The 15,360-nt window shown below is 37.5% G+C and overlaps 1 protein-coding gene across 10 annotated transcripts in view; it reads left to right on the forward strand.

Moving 5' to 3' along the window:
• Positions 1-15,360, forward strand: part of TCF4 (transcription factor 4) — a 350,980-nt gene that overhangs the window by 290,128 nt on the left and 45,492 nt on the right. For all 10 annotated transcript variants that reach the window (XM_039256089.1, XM_039256092.1, XM_039256090.1 and 7 more), the window contains 2 exons: positions 9,349-9,454; positions 13,177-13,310. In XM_039256089.1, the coding sequence (XP_039112020.1) occupies positions 9,349-9,454; positions 13,177-13,310 (240 nt within the window). The remainder of the gene's footprint in view (positions 1-9,348; positions 9,455-13,176; positions 13,311-15,360) is intronic.

The raw sequence follows: 15,360 nt of genomic DNA on the forward strand, positions 1-15,360 counted from the left end.
CCACTCTCTCAAAATAAATAAACACTTTTAAAAATCTCAAATGTTCTGTATCTTTGATAGATCTAGTTTATCATGTGCATGATTTAATATCTATTGTATCATAGCACAGTAAGCCAAATCATATCTCTCCTGGCTGTTTTACAATCTCAGGTTTACAGTGATAACACCTTGAAAATCCTTCTAAAATAATAGAACACTATGTAGATTTAAATTAAAAAAATATTATTGTATAATTATTAGTAATTCTTAGTACTTTTCCAAAAAATTGAAACGGGATTTTTTTCCTCCCTTGTAAATATTTATACATGTCAAAGGCTATGTGGATTCATTTTATTTTTAGAGTTTGAAGTTTGATCCAGAGATTAGAAAAATATACTACAGCTAGCTATATAAAAAAACATAAGAAGAATATTCTTGCCTTTTTATTTGAAGGAAAGAAAGAATATGGTAGAGCCGCCTGCCCGTAAAGGTTTTTCATAGCTCCTGGGGTGGGGGTGGGGGATGGGGGGGAAAGCCTGCACGCAGGAGGACACAATAATGGATCCAGCTCACTTTTTCACTGTGTAATCGCCGAGCTTGCTGCAGAAGGGGTACATTTGTAGGGAAAGGCATTGTTGCAGGCGACCCAGGTCTGCATGCTTATCACAAGTCTGGGGCCTGGTCCCCTAGGGATGATGGTTCAGGGCCGCCTTCTCCTTTCTGTGACTTTCTTTTGGGTCTTGGTGATGTCTTCCAATTACAGAATTTGATTGGTAAAGATACAAACAAGGAAGGGAATTAAAATTCTCACAATTTTACTGCTTCTTAACACAGAACAGGAAATTTGGTGGCTGAGAAGAATCAAACTCTTGGCTGTAATTCATTTATAGTATTTAACTTTAGATTTGATGTACTGATCTGATCATGAACAGATCATCAAAACTCAGCTGATACATAGAAGAATGGAAAAATTATATGTGATATTTGCAATGGGATGTATATAGATGGATGTTCAAAGTGGCTGTGTTCTTAAATATATTACATACTCAGGAATTTCTTTTGGGGGACCCTATATTCTTTTTGTGATTCAATATGGGAGAGTGAAGACAGGTAATTGCTTGTTAGTGAAAATAAAATAGGAATATCATATACATTAATGGTACATTTTACACGTTTAGATAAATGTGATTGTTTTAAGACTACCAATAAAGATAGTTTGTGGAATAAAAAAAAAAAAACCTCTTCTTACTAGGAGTTATTTTAGGGCATTTAGAACTATTTGGTTAATTCCTATAAAAACTTTCAAGTGATTTAGATGGTCATAAAAGCTTCACAACTTCAATAGCCTACACCTCTGAAATTTTCCATTCATAATTAAATACCCATCAGTTTGTCAATATATAGCAGACATTTATGTGTTATTTCTAAATAGATTTCCTATTTATGTGACAATAATGCAAATTGGCTTTTAACCATTACCTGAAAATGAAGTAGGATTTCTTCCATTGGTAAATGTTCCTGGACTTAATGTGTGTATTGTACTGAGAATATGTCATGAAATAATTTTTATTCCTGTAGTTTGCTATTGGTTTTAGTTTTTTGCACTCTTGGATTATTTACTGCCTGACGGTTATATGCCCTTGAGCATTATTAACTGCCTTTAAACCTTATAATAACTTACTCAACTCCATTACTTGAATCTGTTTATTAACTTTATATGCCATTTTACTGCCCATTAGAATACTTAAGTTATAAAGTTAGAAAAGACTTTAGAAAGGAGAGTGCCAAGGAGACTAGATGCAAAGTCAGGGGCCCTGGGCTCTGTCCATTAACCTCTTCCTTTGCTCATTTGTAGAATAAGGTTGAAAGCATCTGAGCTTTAAAAATATGATGCTTAGAGAGAGGACAGAGGGCAGCAGGTAGAAAAGTACCGTGAAAAGAGGAAGGAGCATCTGTAAAAAAAAAAAAAAAAAAAAATCAAATAAAAAGATTTTTTAAAAAGTAATAAAAATGGAGAGTAGAATAGAGGGACCCAATTACCAATAATGTGAAACCACATGATCAGAAAAACTTAAAACATCTGTTCAACTTTTATCGTCTCGAAAAAGTGATCACACCATGTCTAACTATAATTCCTTTGCCAAAGACACTAAGGGCCAAGGACAAAATTGCAGTTGAAGAATTTCTTCTGCTTCCTACACATCCAGAAACCGAGAGTCACATATACTCTTGCCTCATGTCCCACTTGGTACAGTTTGCAGGAATTTGGGCAGATGGTTCTAAAAAGGACTTTAAAAAATATGTAGTAGTACAAGGAACTCTAAAAATAATAAATAAAACTAAAACGTAAATATCCTGCCATTCAGTAGCATCAATATTTATTACCACCCGCCGTATGCTACGTGCTAGGGATGCCTAGAAGTTGCCTCTCCAGCTAGTCCATCAAAGGATTTCTTGCTCTTGCAGCCTAAAGGGAATATCAAGTCTTGGGCTGGCATTATTGTAATAGGTGCTCTAACAGAGGGTGACATGTTACCCAGGAGGGTAAGGCCCAGGCAGACTCTCCACAGACCAGCATGGGTCTAGACCTGTGCTCCCAACAGAACTTTCTGCCGTAGTAGGAGAGTTCTATGTTAGTGATATCCAGTGTGGTAGCAGTGACCACGTAAGGCTGTTGAGCACTTGAAATGTGTCTAGTGTGACTAAGGGAATGGATATTTAACTTTATGTAATTTTAACTAAGCTTAATTCAAATAACTACATTTTACTAATGGCTACTGTACTGGGTGGCACCATTCTAGACACTTCTTAAAAATAGCAATAAGCGGTGACTAGCACTTAACAATGAGACATAAATAATAATATCATTTATTGAGTGCCTACAACAGATTAAGAATTATGCTTGACAGATATCATCACTAATGCTCACAAAAAGAGTAACTTCATTTCACTAGGGAGAAAACTGAGGTTCACTATATCGCCATCCAGCTCACAATTAATTGTGGAATCTGAACTGGAATCTGAACCCAGTTGGTCTGGCTCAGAGCTGTATAATTTCTACTCTTATGCCAAATCCTTTTCTATACTCTCTGAAGACTTTCACATACATCTTCCCCTTGCTTTATTAATCAGTTAGCAGGATACATTTCACTTGGTCACATGGCACAATTATGGTGTCCATATTAATTCTTCTGAATGTGGAGGTATCACTGCCCTGAGGCTTTCTTTTCTCTTACTGTGACCCATGTCTTTCAAACAACATTATAAATTGAGAGTACAGCCCAGTTGCCTGAGTAGTGAGCTGATCTACCTACAAGTATGTTTCCCCATTAGATGCTGGGAAGCATCAAAACACAGGCCTAGGTTTGTGAACATCACATGCAGCATCCTATAAACTCTTGTCATTTGTGTGTTTCACTGTCACAGTTTAGAATATTTATAAAATCTGTCAAGGTCTAAACTACTAAGGGATCCCTGCGCAAGTGCTAACTTGGGCATCTGAGACATAATTCTGCTTTGTTATTTTCTACTCATTATGGAGCAAACAACAGCTCTCTTTAAGGGCCCGAAAGACTGTTAAATTATATATTCACATGGTTCTTGCAGAGTCACAAAGGGGTAGTAATGGTAAGGAATTTAAAGGTGCCTCATACCGCCTAGTGGTTATCACTCAGCCCCACTCAGTGACACACCTTCTGACACATGATCTGGAGCCACTTCTCTTTATCCCCCTAAAATTTAGCTTCCCACTTCAGGAAACAAGTAACATTAATATGTATTGGTTTTACTATGAACATGCCTCATAACATTTTATTTTCTTAAAAGGTAATAAGAAGCCCCCATAAGAATATTTCTATAAACTACGGTCAAAGTATAGCCTTGTGTTGATATTTTAAAATGTGTTCTTAGGGGCGCCTAGGTAGCTCAGTCGGTTAAACATCTGACTTCAGCTCAAGTAATGATCTCATGGTTTTTGATTTGAGCCCCAAATTGGGCTCTCTGCTGTCAGCAGGGAGTCTGCTTTGGATCCTCTATCCCCTTCTTTCTCTGCCCCTTTTCCCCTTACCATCTCAAAAATAAACAAAGATTTTAAAAATAAAATGAAATTTTTTTTGCCTTTTAAGAGCAAGGATTTTTTTAATGGAAATAATATAGACTGATGACCCACTTAAATCCTGCCTTTACCACTTGATTGTTAATGTAGAAAAGGTGGCTTAATGTTCCTGAGTCACATTTGCTCAGATAATCAAGACAATGGCAGCACTATTAACCCTATTGTCTTTTTTTTTTGCATGTTTAATACGTGCCAGGCATTTACGAGTTGTTTCACACACAATATACCCTTTAATTCTCATGAGAAGTTTTACATAGCAAGCTCTCTTGTTCCCATTTTACAGGTAGGAATCTGGAGACCAGAGAAGTTAACGGAACTGGTCCAAGTTTGCCTAACTAATGATTGGCAGAACCTTCCATCAGACCCAGGCTGGTTTGGGCCAATACATTAGATCTCTCACTGTACTTCAACCCTGTGAAATAGGAATGATACTGTTAATAATAGCCATTCGGTATGACATTAGGAAAATCAGAAGTAACTTCTATAGAGCTACTAGCACAAAAACAATAGCCACAAGATGCCCTAAACAAATGGTAATCATTGCTATTTTTAAAATTTTCATAAGTGAAACTGATATACCAAGACAGATAAAAATGAGAACATCAAGGGGAAAGGTAATATATTCATTCTGCTCCCTTCATGTGCACGTTTGCTTGGTTTTCTTTTTCTTTCTTTCTTTCTTTCTTTCTTTCTTTTTTTCTTTCTTTTCTTTCTTTCTTTCTTTCTTTCTTTCTTTCTTTCTTTCTTTCTTTCTTTCTTTTTTGATTAAAGAGCCATAGAAAAATTTAATTTCCAAAGAGCAGTAAAGAGAATTTCCATTTTCAAAACATGATTAAACTTTTCAGTGGCTTAAAGCTAATAAATCTGTGGCCTAACCACTGTGAAGGCTACAGAACAGAATGAAAAATAAAGAAGTCCAAATTTAACTTTCTTTAGTTTTCCTCTTTCTCAAATGGAAGATTTTATTTTATGTTTTAATTTATTGTCAAGTTAGCTAACATACAGTGTATACAGTGTGCTCTTAGTTTTCGGGGTAGATTCCATGATTCATCACTTATGTACAACACGCAGTGCTCATCCCAACAAGTGCCCTCCTCAGTGCCCATCACCTACTGGGAAAGGGAAGGGGGAAAAATAGTTTCAAACAGAGAGGGAGGCAAACCATAAGAGACTCTTGAATGTGGAGAACAAACTGAGGTTGATTGGGGGTGGACGGATGGGTTTTCTTTTCTAAATAGGCAGAGGTTCTATTTTAAAAAGGTGTTATATTATTTCTTTGGTGACTGAGCAAAGGATAACCAGCAACATTGGATGAAACAGCTAATATAATATAGTAATACTTCTCAAATTACAACAAAAACCAAATAGATAGCATGAAAATATTTTTTTAATTTTTATCAGTTCAGGGTTTAGTGTTATCTAGGCAGATTTGTTAAACTCAGAATTTCTGTATGCATGGTTTTGTCTTAAATTCGGAAATGTAAGAGAAAACATAATGGTGCTAAATTTGAACATAACTATACTTTGCCACTAGTTTCCCATGAAGCTTTTATTCAATGAATAGTTCACGAAAAGAGCTGCAGTCTATGAGCTTTGGCCAAGTTTCCCCATTTCCAATTTTGCAACACAAACTTCACACTTTTTTGGTTATTCTTGTGGGAGGAATCAGAATGCCAGAAGTCACCTTGGTCAAAGCTACCTTATCAGAGAAAAATGAAGTGTAGATTTTTGTTTCCCTTTAGACTTTCCTCATGTTTCAAAGATGGGAGTCATTTCAATACACTGAACTAGACTTTGGGATTTTTATTTCATTTTTCATTGGGCTGATTTTTTGGTGTTAGTCGCCAAAATGACTCCAGCTATTTGAAGGTATCTGGGATGATTGGCATTGTTCTGTTAAATTTAAAAAAATATTTTAGTTAACAAATCATCTTTAAATCATCTTTTTAGTTACCCAAAATAGTATAATTAAAATCAATTGTATGTGAGCTTTTCTTATTGAACTTCGTGTCTCTATTAAATACATTATTGAAACCCATGCTTTCAGGTCTTTAGGTTGAAGTATTAGCAAAATAGTTGACTGAAGTAAAAATAATGAAGCAGCTTCCTGGTCATCTTATTAAAGATGAAAATATTAAGGTAAACTGAAGTCTGAACATTATGATCAGTCTGTTTTCATAAATATCATCTTATACCTCTACCACTATTTTTAAAGAAGGTAACCTAAAATAAAGAGCCATTGAAGGTTGTGCATGTAGGGCAAGTTGCAGACCTTGAGCAGTTGTTTTGAACATTCCATTGTCAAATTTCTTATAAGTAAAATGGAGGAGGGGAGTGGAACTAAATAAATGCTTTAATTCTTTATACTTTTAAGAAATATAGGGGCTCCTGGCTGGCTCAGTCAGCAGAGCATGTGACTCTTGATATTGGGGTTGTGAGTTCGAGCCCCATGTTGGGTGTAAAGATTACTTAAAAATAAAATCTTAGAAGAAAAAAAAAAGTACAATAGTTCTGTGCACGGTTTATTTATATAAACGATTCTATAGGGCACTTTACCTTAAAGGTAACTCGAAGTGGGAAAGATGCCTTTTTACCGTAAACAATGGTCCATTTCTTGTTAATAAGATTTTCATCGTAGCTAAAGACTCTGGGGGTACCTGTGTGGTTCAGTTGGTTAAGTGTCTGACTCTTGGTTTTGGCTCAAGTCGTGATTTCGCAGTTCGTGAGTTCAAGACCTGCATCAGGCTCTGTGCTGACAGTGTAGAGCCTGTTTGGGATTCTCTCTCTTCCTCTCTTTCTGCCCCTTCCCCACTCACTCTCTCTGTGTCTCTCTGAAAAATAAATAAACTTTAAAAAAATAAGTAAAGAGTCTTCATTTGACTGCAACACCAAAAAAAATAGAAATCGTATAGTATAATATATATCAAAACCTTTTTTTTAAACCCAAAGATACTGTTTACGCAGGCATACTTAAGAATTTGAGATCCGTGATCTTATTCTTATATCTTTGAGCTTGATCATAATTCATAGTCCAAATAGCCTCCTTATACATGAGCAGAATTACCAAAGAGATGTCCTTATCTCCCAGAAGAAATATCAACTAATTCTGCCCAAATCGGGGAAAAAAGGTGACATTTGGTGCCATCACATAGTGTTGATGTAATGGTATACGTGTTTAAAGTTAATGTAGCAGAATATAATTAAAATTATACTATATATAATTCCAGAAGAACTTAACTTCAATTGTTTTAAAATACAAAATGATTTGATATTGTGGGTCAGAGTTTATTTTCAGTACATATAGTGATTTCCGAAACCTGGGAGTAATACATAGTACACTTAGCTTGTGTTAATACCAACTGACCAGACAGCTGTCAGGCTAACAGCCTGGGCTGTAGATAATATCATAGTAGGTATAGTAGTTGTATTGTGCTCATTTTGTGTTTGGGATGAGATGATCTGATTTTCAGTTTCTCCTTTCTCTAAACAGTAAGGTTTCTTTCATCTCTTTATGCTGTTCTGAAGACCTGCTTCCTCTAAATACATTCAGTAATATTTCCCAGACGGTTTATCAGTTGTATAGTTCTCAAGAAAATGCTGGGTTTTGCTTAACAGAACTTGAGGGTATTGATTTGTTTGGGGGTTCCCAGGTTAAGGTTTATTCTTTGTCTCTTAAAGAAAATTGAAAAGATTTCTTCCTTATTGTAAGTCCTGTGGAAATAAAGCAAACAGACATTCATATATTTTAAATGTGAGGAGAAGTAAAAAATAAAGTGAAATATAGCCCATGTAATATGGGGCTTATATCCCTCCATGACTTGGGAAAAATCCTTGTTTTCTAAAGTGTGCCTAGGTTTTTTTCTGGTTTGTTTTTGTTTTGTTCCATCTCTAGGACCTCCCAATTTTCAAGGGCACTGTGGGGCATATGTAGCATTTATTTGATGTATGTATGTGCGTGCATATTTTCCCACATCTGTCTCTGTGGACCTATCCTTTGTGAAATCCTAAACCTTGTATTAATGCTTAGTTTGTGATTCATGGTGTTCTGAGAGCAATTATATAATTTTTCTTAGGGTGTTTATTCGATGTGCACTGTAAAAAAATGGGAGTATTTTTTGGTAACTCTGCAGTAGCCTTTTTATTGGTGAATTTCTCTTTCTTTTACTGTGACCTGTGAATATTACTGTAGGCTCACTGCCAATTTTGTGAGCCGCTGCCTGCTTCAAAATGGAGGCAGGAAGGTATCCATTTTCATCAAGAGGATGACAGTGTTTCAGTCTCTCCGACCATCTGGAGAGAGGAACTTTTGGAGCAAAAGAAAATAGGGATTTAAAAAAAATCATATTTGCAGAAAAGGCAAGGGGGGAACCAATTAAAGTTAAACTATACCTTATGAATTTATGCTTTTCCACTATGCTCTCTTCTTTAAAGGAAACATAAACAAGAATATACACAGGCTATTTTTATAAAGGACTGGTTCTCCAAGTCTCATGAGTATTAGTAAACGAATGTTTAGTAAATTAGGATTTTGGCACACTTTTTTTTAAGTTTATTGCACACACAAAAATAATAAGAACTATAAAGGAGTGCCCCCCTCCCTTCCTGTGTACATGCTGATTGTTGGTGGTCTGTGTAGATCCGGGCTTTTAATGGCCTTTTTTCATGCAGCTCTGCAAAAAGCTGACACTATGGGAATTTAATATTCCAAGATGTATTTGTCACTTTCTGTGGTCTGGATAGTGTATTCGTTTTCTGGGTCTCTGTCTCTTTCTCTCAGAAGTAAAAATTATAATTGAAAGCTCAAGTAAAATGGAGAGACTTGACACATGCCCTCCCCTTTTCACCTTTCATGTGCTCAGCGGCCGTCTATGTTTAAAAACAAACAAACAAACAAACAATAACAACAACCAAAACAAAAAAAACAACAACAGAAAACGGTTGCTTGGACAGGACAGCCCTGTGGGTATCATATAATATATTTAACAAGACATATTTCACAGTATTCTTGCCTATGACTGGAAAATATCCCCCCACCCTGGTTTTCCAGTCACACAAATATACTCAGCATTTGGTGGTGGTGGTGGTGGTGGTGGTTTTTCTGTATTCTGAAAGAGGTAGTGTTCTAGCGTTTGATAAGATTTGGAATGGACGTGATAGAAATTTAGCATTTTTGTGCCTGCTTCCTCTCAAGTAATGGACCTTGAGGTTCTGGGGTCAATGCAGCAAGGAAAACTGAATTGTCTCTCCTTCCTCAGGTCTATGCTCCGTCAGCAAGCACTGCCGACTACAATAGAGACTCGCCAGGCTACCCTTCCTCGAAACCAGCAGCCAGCACCTTCCCTAGCTCCTTCTTCATGCAGGGTAAGACGCTGCCTCTTCTGCGGGGAAATCCACTGCGCAGAATCTCCCCAGGTCTTTTCAGGTCATGCATGGGGCAAAAGACTGCTGAACCAATCCTCAAGAAAATGGCATCCTAGGCAAGCAGAGAATATTGAAGGTCATGCCCTTCTTAGGAATTGAATTCATTCAAAATTAATCAATTAATTAAAACTTTACGAAGACTTATTTTTTTTAAACTAAGGCCCCTAGAGCAATGATGAGTTAAGATAAAACTCGTTGGCTTCACTTTGAACTGACGCTTTGGGGGATTGGTCTTCATGACGGATCATTTCAGCTTCTTCACTCCCCAAGAAGAACGAGTGTGTATTTTTTTTTTTTTTTTTTTTTTTTTATTTCTAGGAGAGAGAGAGAGACAGCGTGAGCAGGGGAGGGTCAGAGAGAGAGGGAGTCACAGACTGAAACAGGCTCCAGGCTCTGAGCTGGCAGTCAGCACAGAGCCCGACGCGGGGCTCGAACCCACGAACCGCGAGATCATGACCTAAGCGAAAGTCGGACGCTTAACCGACTAAGCCACCCAGGCGCCCCACGTGTGTGTATTTTTAGAAGTGTTTTGGTTCAGTGTGTATTTTGAGCGTCCTGGATGTAGCCAACTGGGAACAAATTGTCCTTATGTATAACTTCATATAAAAATTTCAGCCACTTATTAATTTATAGGTAAAAACAAGAGTCCCATTTAAGGTGAAACAAACATGTCTAAAGACTGGAATATGATTTTATCACACAGCGAAAGCTCCATCCCAACATGCTAATTGATTTTGGGTGAAAGACCCAGCTTTTTCCCCAATTTTTAGAGAATTACAGTTTCACAGTAGATAAAGTATATTTACTCTTTTCAGTTGCACAGTTGAATTAACTGTACGTGGATGTGTCCCCTGAGCTCATAGTCTTGCCACTGCTTCTTGGAAAAGACTGAGGTAGTTAGAGTGACAGTAGCTGCCTGTCCGAATAGTGACAGCAGAGATGCACCTGAGGCTTTGTCCCCAATAAGCCTATGACACTTATTGTCCCAATGTGATCTTGTTGCCAAGTTAATACTCTGAACTTTAGACATGGAGTTTGCTGAGAACTCTTGTATTTGTATGCAGAACTTTTAACTCTTTCTGCCTGGATGTGCAAACCTTTTCTGAGCGTGGGCACAGTGCCGTGGGATTTCCTTTTCTTGCTACGCTAGGAAGGGCCATGTCATGGGAAGGGGAGTGCCCATGGAGCAGTGAGGACCAGGGAGGCAGCTAAGTGTCTCACTTAGCTTGCAGTGGACACACTCAAAATCATTGTGATTAAAAAGGGCTTTATTTCTCGTCCTTCAGAGTGTTAGCTTTTTTTTAGGTTGTTAGTTCACATGTGAAATTCCATGGAAAATCTATGAAATTGAATCGAACAGGTCTCTCAGGAGTGGAGACGATTTATTCCATGCATAATAGAGCTTATGTTCATTAGGACCCTTTATCTTTGTGACCTGTCCTGGGTGTAACTCACCGAGGGACACAGCAGGATATGTCACTTCAGTGTGTCCTCTGCAATGACAAAAGGCCTGTTCCATTTGCTGTAAACAGCAGCCACTTAGGCATCAGCTCCCCTCTTTTGTGACCAGAGAAACCATATCACTGGTGCTTATAGAGATCGTCAATCTAAGGATTCATCACTCAAAGCAGTTTTTCACCGAGAAAATTGGCAAGATAGATTTCTTCTCTCTGCCTCAGGAAGGTGCTTGCATAGACTGTGCACCGCATGGGAGATCAGGTAGATTGAAACAGCAGTCTCTTCTCGATAGCAGACCAGACCACGCAAAATATGGGGAACAAACTTGCTTTTCTGCATATGAATGCCCAAAAAAGCAAAAAAAAAAAAAAAAAAAAAAAATTGAGTTGACATTTATGATGAGCACAATTAATTTGCACACATCTAATTCTATTCTTTCCAAACAACATTATGCCAGATCATGGGATGTGATAAATATTAATTTACTGTGAAAAGCATAATTTATGTAAAGTATGTATTTTTACAAGACTGCATTGAGTAGAGTGTTGTGTGTTAACAAATCCTAAATGTATTTCCTTCTACTGCATCATGTTGTCAGAATGTTTCAGGAGACTCCCTTTTAGTGATACATATTCTCAATTTATTTGTCATAGAGGCTATCTATTTGAAATGTTGGGGCCTTAACATCTAAACTTCCACGGTCTGAAGGCTAAATCTTAAGTACATGAATAATAACTTTTTGAAAGTCCATATGTTTTCACATTATGATCACAGAAACAGTATCCCATCCGATTCCTGCAGTGAGGTGGGGGTGGGGAGGGCCGCTGGTGCCCTGAGGAATCAGGTCTTAAAGAGACACTGTAAGTGAAAGATACTCAGAGACTTGTCAGGAGCACATTTCAAACTCACTACTATGTGACCTCTCAGTTTTCACTTGGATTTCCACCCTCTAATTAAAACTCCTAAGTTATCAAAATCACAGACATGATTTTTTAAAAGAAATCCATTGATCATTCCTCCCTGTCTTGAAACTTCCCAGTTTTTGGAATATTAATTTCTGCATTTAACATCTCAGTGAAAAAGAGCTTTGTGGTGTATGGTAGCAGATTTAACCAGCGTATTGCTCAAATTTTCAACAGGTTTTTATTAGATAGCACATACATATGTTAAAATAATCTTATTTTCAAGGAGGCAGCACTTGCTGTGCTGTGACCTAGCTGATGGTCCGGGATGCAGCTGGTGTTCAATAATTTCAGTTACACTATTAGAAGAAGGGAAAGTTTGAATTCAGCAACAACATAGATTCTTCCCCGTCCCCTCACCTACCACCTTCATCTGAGAAACCCAGCCAAACATCAGTGATCTTTAATAGTAACCTCTAGGCCAGTAGACCCAGAAAAAGAAAAAGAATCAATAAAAATGATTTTAATATGGTGTTAACAAAAAATTAGCTTAATATCAAAAGGTATTTCATATAATGACCATATCATTTTAAACCTCTTTTGAACTTACAGTTTTATAAAATCCGGAACCTCTCAAAATTGTCTGTAGCATAATATTTAACTTATGACAGGAGTGTACCCTTTCATTGGCTGCCGAGGCTTAAGGTAGCTATAGAACTCTGTGCCAAATATAAAAGTTAAAAAAGAAAATTCAGAACTATATACCTGAGACTCCTGTTCCCATAATGCAATTTCAACTCTAATTTTTGTATATTTCGAAAAAGTAATCTGATCTCTTAAATCTGAGATGTGCTTTTTCATTACTTATTTCTTTATATGCTTTTAAAGCTTGTGAGCTTATCAGCTGTGTGATGTGTCAAGAATTTTATTTTCACCACGAAATTTAGGCACAGTTTAACTTTTAGTTTGGTAGAAAAAGAGGTCAGGAGACGTCTAAGAAATGTTTTCTTTAGTATGGTTTACCTCGCAGAATTGACATAATTCTACATAGAAATGTGTTGCCTTGTTCTTTTATAGCTGAGATTTTACTAAGAACCCTGCCTCTGGTAAATATTTGCATTTGTTGGGCGATATAGAGCCACTTGGGAAAAAAATGAGGATGACTGTCTTCTGATGTAATCAGTGAAACAGCACAAAGACGGATACACACCAGGCAGCCATTTTCAAGTATATGAAAAACCCTATTCTGTGAGGCAGGGCTGAATGCCTCAGAAAAGTCATGGTGTTCTTTGTCCTTTACAGATGGCCATCACAGCAGTGACCCTTGGAGCTCCTCCAGTGGGATGAATCAGCCTGGCTACGGAGGAATGTTGGGCAATTCTTCTCATATTCCACAGTCTAGCAGCTACTGTAGCCTGCATCCACACGAACGTTTGGTAAGGGCAGATTTACATGGTTCTGGACACAACACAGCTAGTTTCTGAAATCTCATCCTCTGTCTTTCCATGCATGCACACAAGGACTCTGTAAATGAACGTAAAAGTGGTATACACCCATCATTCTTATATTGTGTCTGTGATCAGAAACATACCTGAATCAGAACACCTTTGTAAGCCCTTCCTGAATTCTGTTTGCCTTTGTTCTTCCATTTATTGTGTCTTATTCTGTGCTTTCTTGATGGCAATGTTGGGCTCCTTTGGCACATAAAGATACACTGTATTGAGTTGCAGAATTTCAGCTATGGTGGATCCTTTTTTTTTTTTTTTTTTTTTTGCTGTCTGTAGTTTTGAAGAATATACTGCAGGGGGCAGAGTGACAGTCAATAGACTGAGAGTAGGTGACCTATATCTCCCATGGGCTTTTCCACTTCCTCTTACCGGCTTTCTGTCCCTGGTGACAGCTTTGACCCTTGGTGCCACACCCAGAGGAAAGACTTCCTGTTTCCCGTCCAGTCCACTAGAAACAGCAACCATGAGGTTTCCATATAGACTGGATTCCCAGTGCTCAGTAGCTTAGCCTTAACTCCATACTCCCCAACCTCCCCCTGAGGCTCCCTTGCCTGACTCAGTTGAAAAATGCTGAGCTATAGAATGTTATCTTGTTTTCATTACTGGAGTGGCCACTCCACCCATCGCCTACACTTACCCATCCTAATGTGGTCCTTTATCTTGAAAGAAGCAGCAGTTCATCTGATCATCGGATCTTTTCGAGCCTCAAAAGCTCCACAACCCAGAATCCACTCATGAACTTAAGTCTATCATTATATGGAGGAAAGACTGCTTCTAGATCATGAGTTAGGTTTGAGATGCAGGTAAGGTGGGGACTGAGCCCCTTGTGCAGTAATATAGTGTTAAAAATGTATGAAGCTGTAATCCTACAAATGCAGAAAGGGTGTGGCCTATCCAGTGATCCTTCATGGTACCTGTGTCACTACTCTTCATCTTGAAATTGCCCCTTTTTCTTCTCCTAACACCAGATTCATGTGCCTTTCTCTGTTCTTCTATAAGAAATAGTACTTTCTGGATTTCTGTGCCCTTTCTTTTGCTCAACCACTAGAGATATAGAAAAGGTGACTTCTGTACTATCCTGACAACATAAAAACATTCCAGAAGTTACAGTTTCTGCTATCTTTGATATCCTCTATCCAATGATAGAGACACTACAGTCAGTTGGCCTATCTGTTAACAAGAGGCAAATGATGGAGATGGAATTTGCCTTTTTATATCGTCTGCCAAGTTTATATCGTCTATAAGTCAAACTGTCTCAAATTTCAGCACATCTTCAGTAAACAAAATACTTTGCAAACTTCATCTTCTCTCACCTCCTTTCAGGTATTAGAACAAACGCTTAGAGAAATATCAACTATTATTATACTAGAATTTCTTCTTGGCCAACATCTTTATTTCCCATCATCGTTTCCCACTTGCCTAAGGAACTCATGATCAAAACTTTATGTGTCCTGTGAGCAAGGAAGATTTTGATACAAATAAAAGATTTGGCAATATACTAACATAACATGGAATGTCAGTTCTTCTAAGAGTTGTTCATTTGACATTTATTTCCTCCCTCCCTCCCTCCCTCTTTCTCTCTCCCTCTTTCTTTCTCTTTCTTTCTTTCTTTCTTTCTTTCTTTCTTTCTTTCTTTCTTTCTTTCTCTCTCTCTCTCTCTCTCTCTCTCTCTCTCTCTTTCTCTCTTTCCCTGTCATGCTGTAGAATTTTGATGTTGGTGGTTTGAGTTTATCCTAAATTCACTGCATGGGAGGAGGTATCTTTAAAATATGCTCAAATGCATAAGAAGTGTAATTTTCAAAAGGAAACCAACTACATTCCTTTTAGGAAAAAAAAATTTGCTGAAAACCTTAAAAACCAAAACAATATTATCAACCAGGAAGAAAGATTATTTTGAAGGAGTAGACCAACAGGTTGTATCAGATGCTGTCTTTGTAATGTCATTTATCCGTCATAGGACCCGGGTTTTCATTCTTCA

This window comes from Hyaena hyaena, unplaced genomic scaffold (genome assembly GCF_003009895.1).
Source record: "Hyaena hyaena isolate Hyena2069 unplaced genomic scaffold, ASM300989v1 scaffold_557, whole genome shotgun sequence".
NCBI lineage: Eukaryota > Metazoa > Chordata > Mammalia > Carnivora > Hyaenidae > Hyaena > Hyaena hyaena.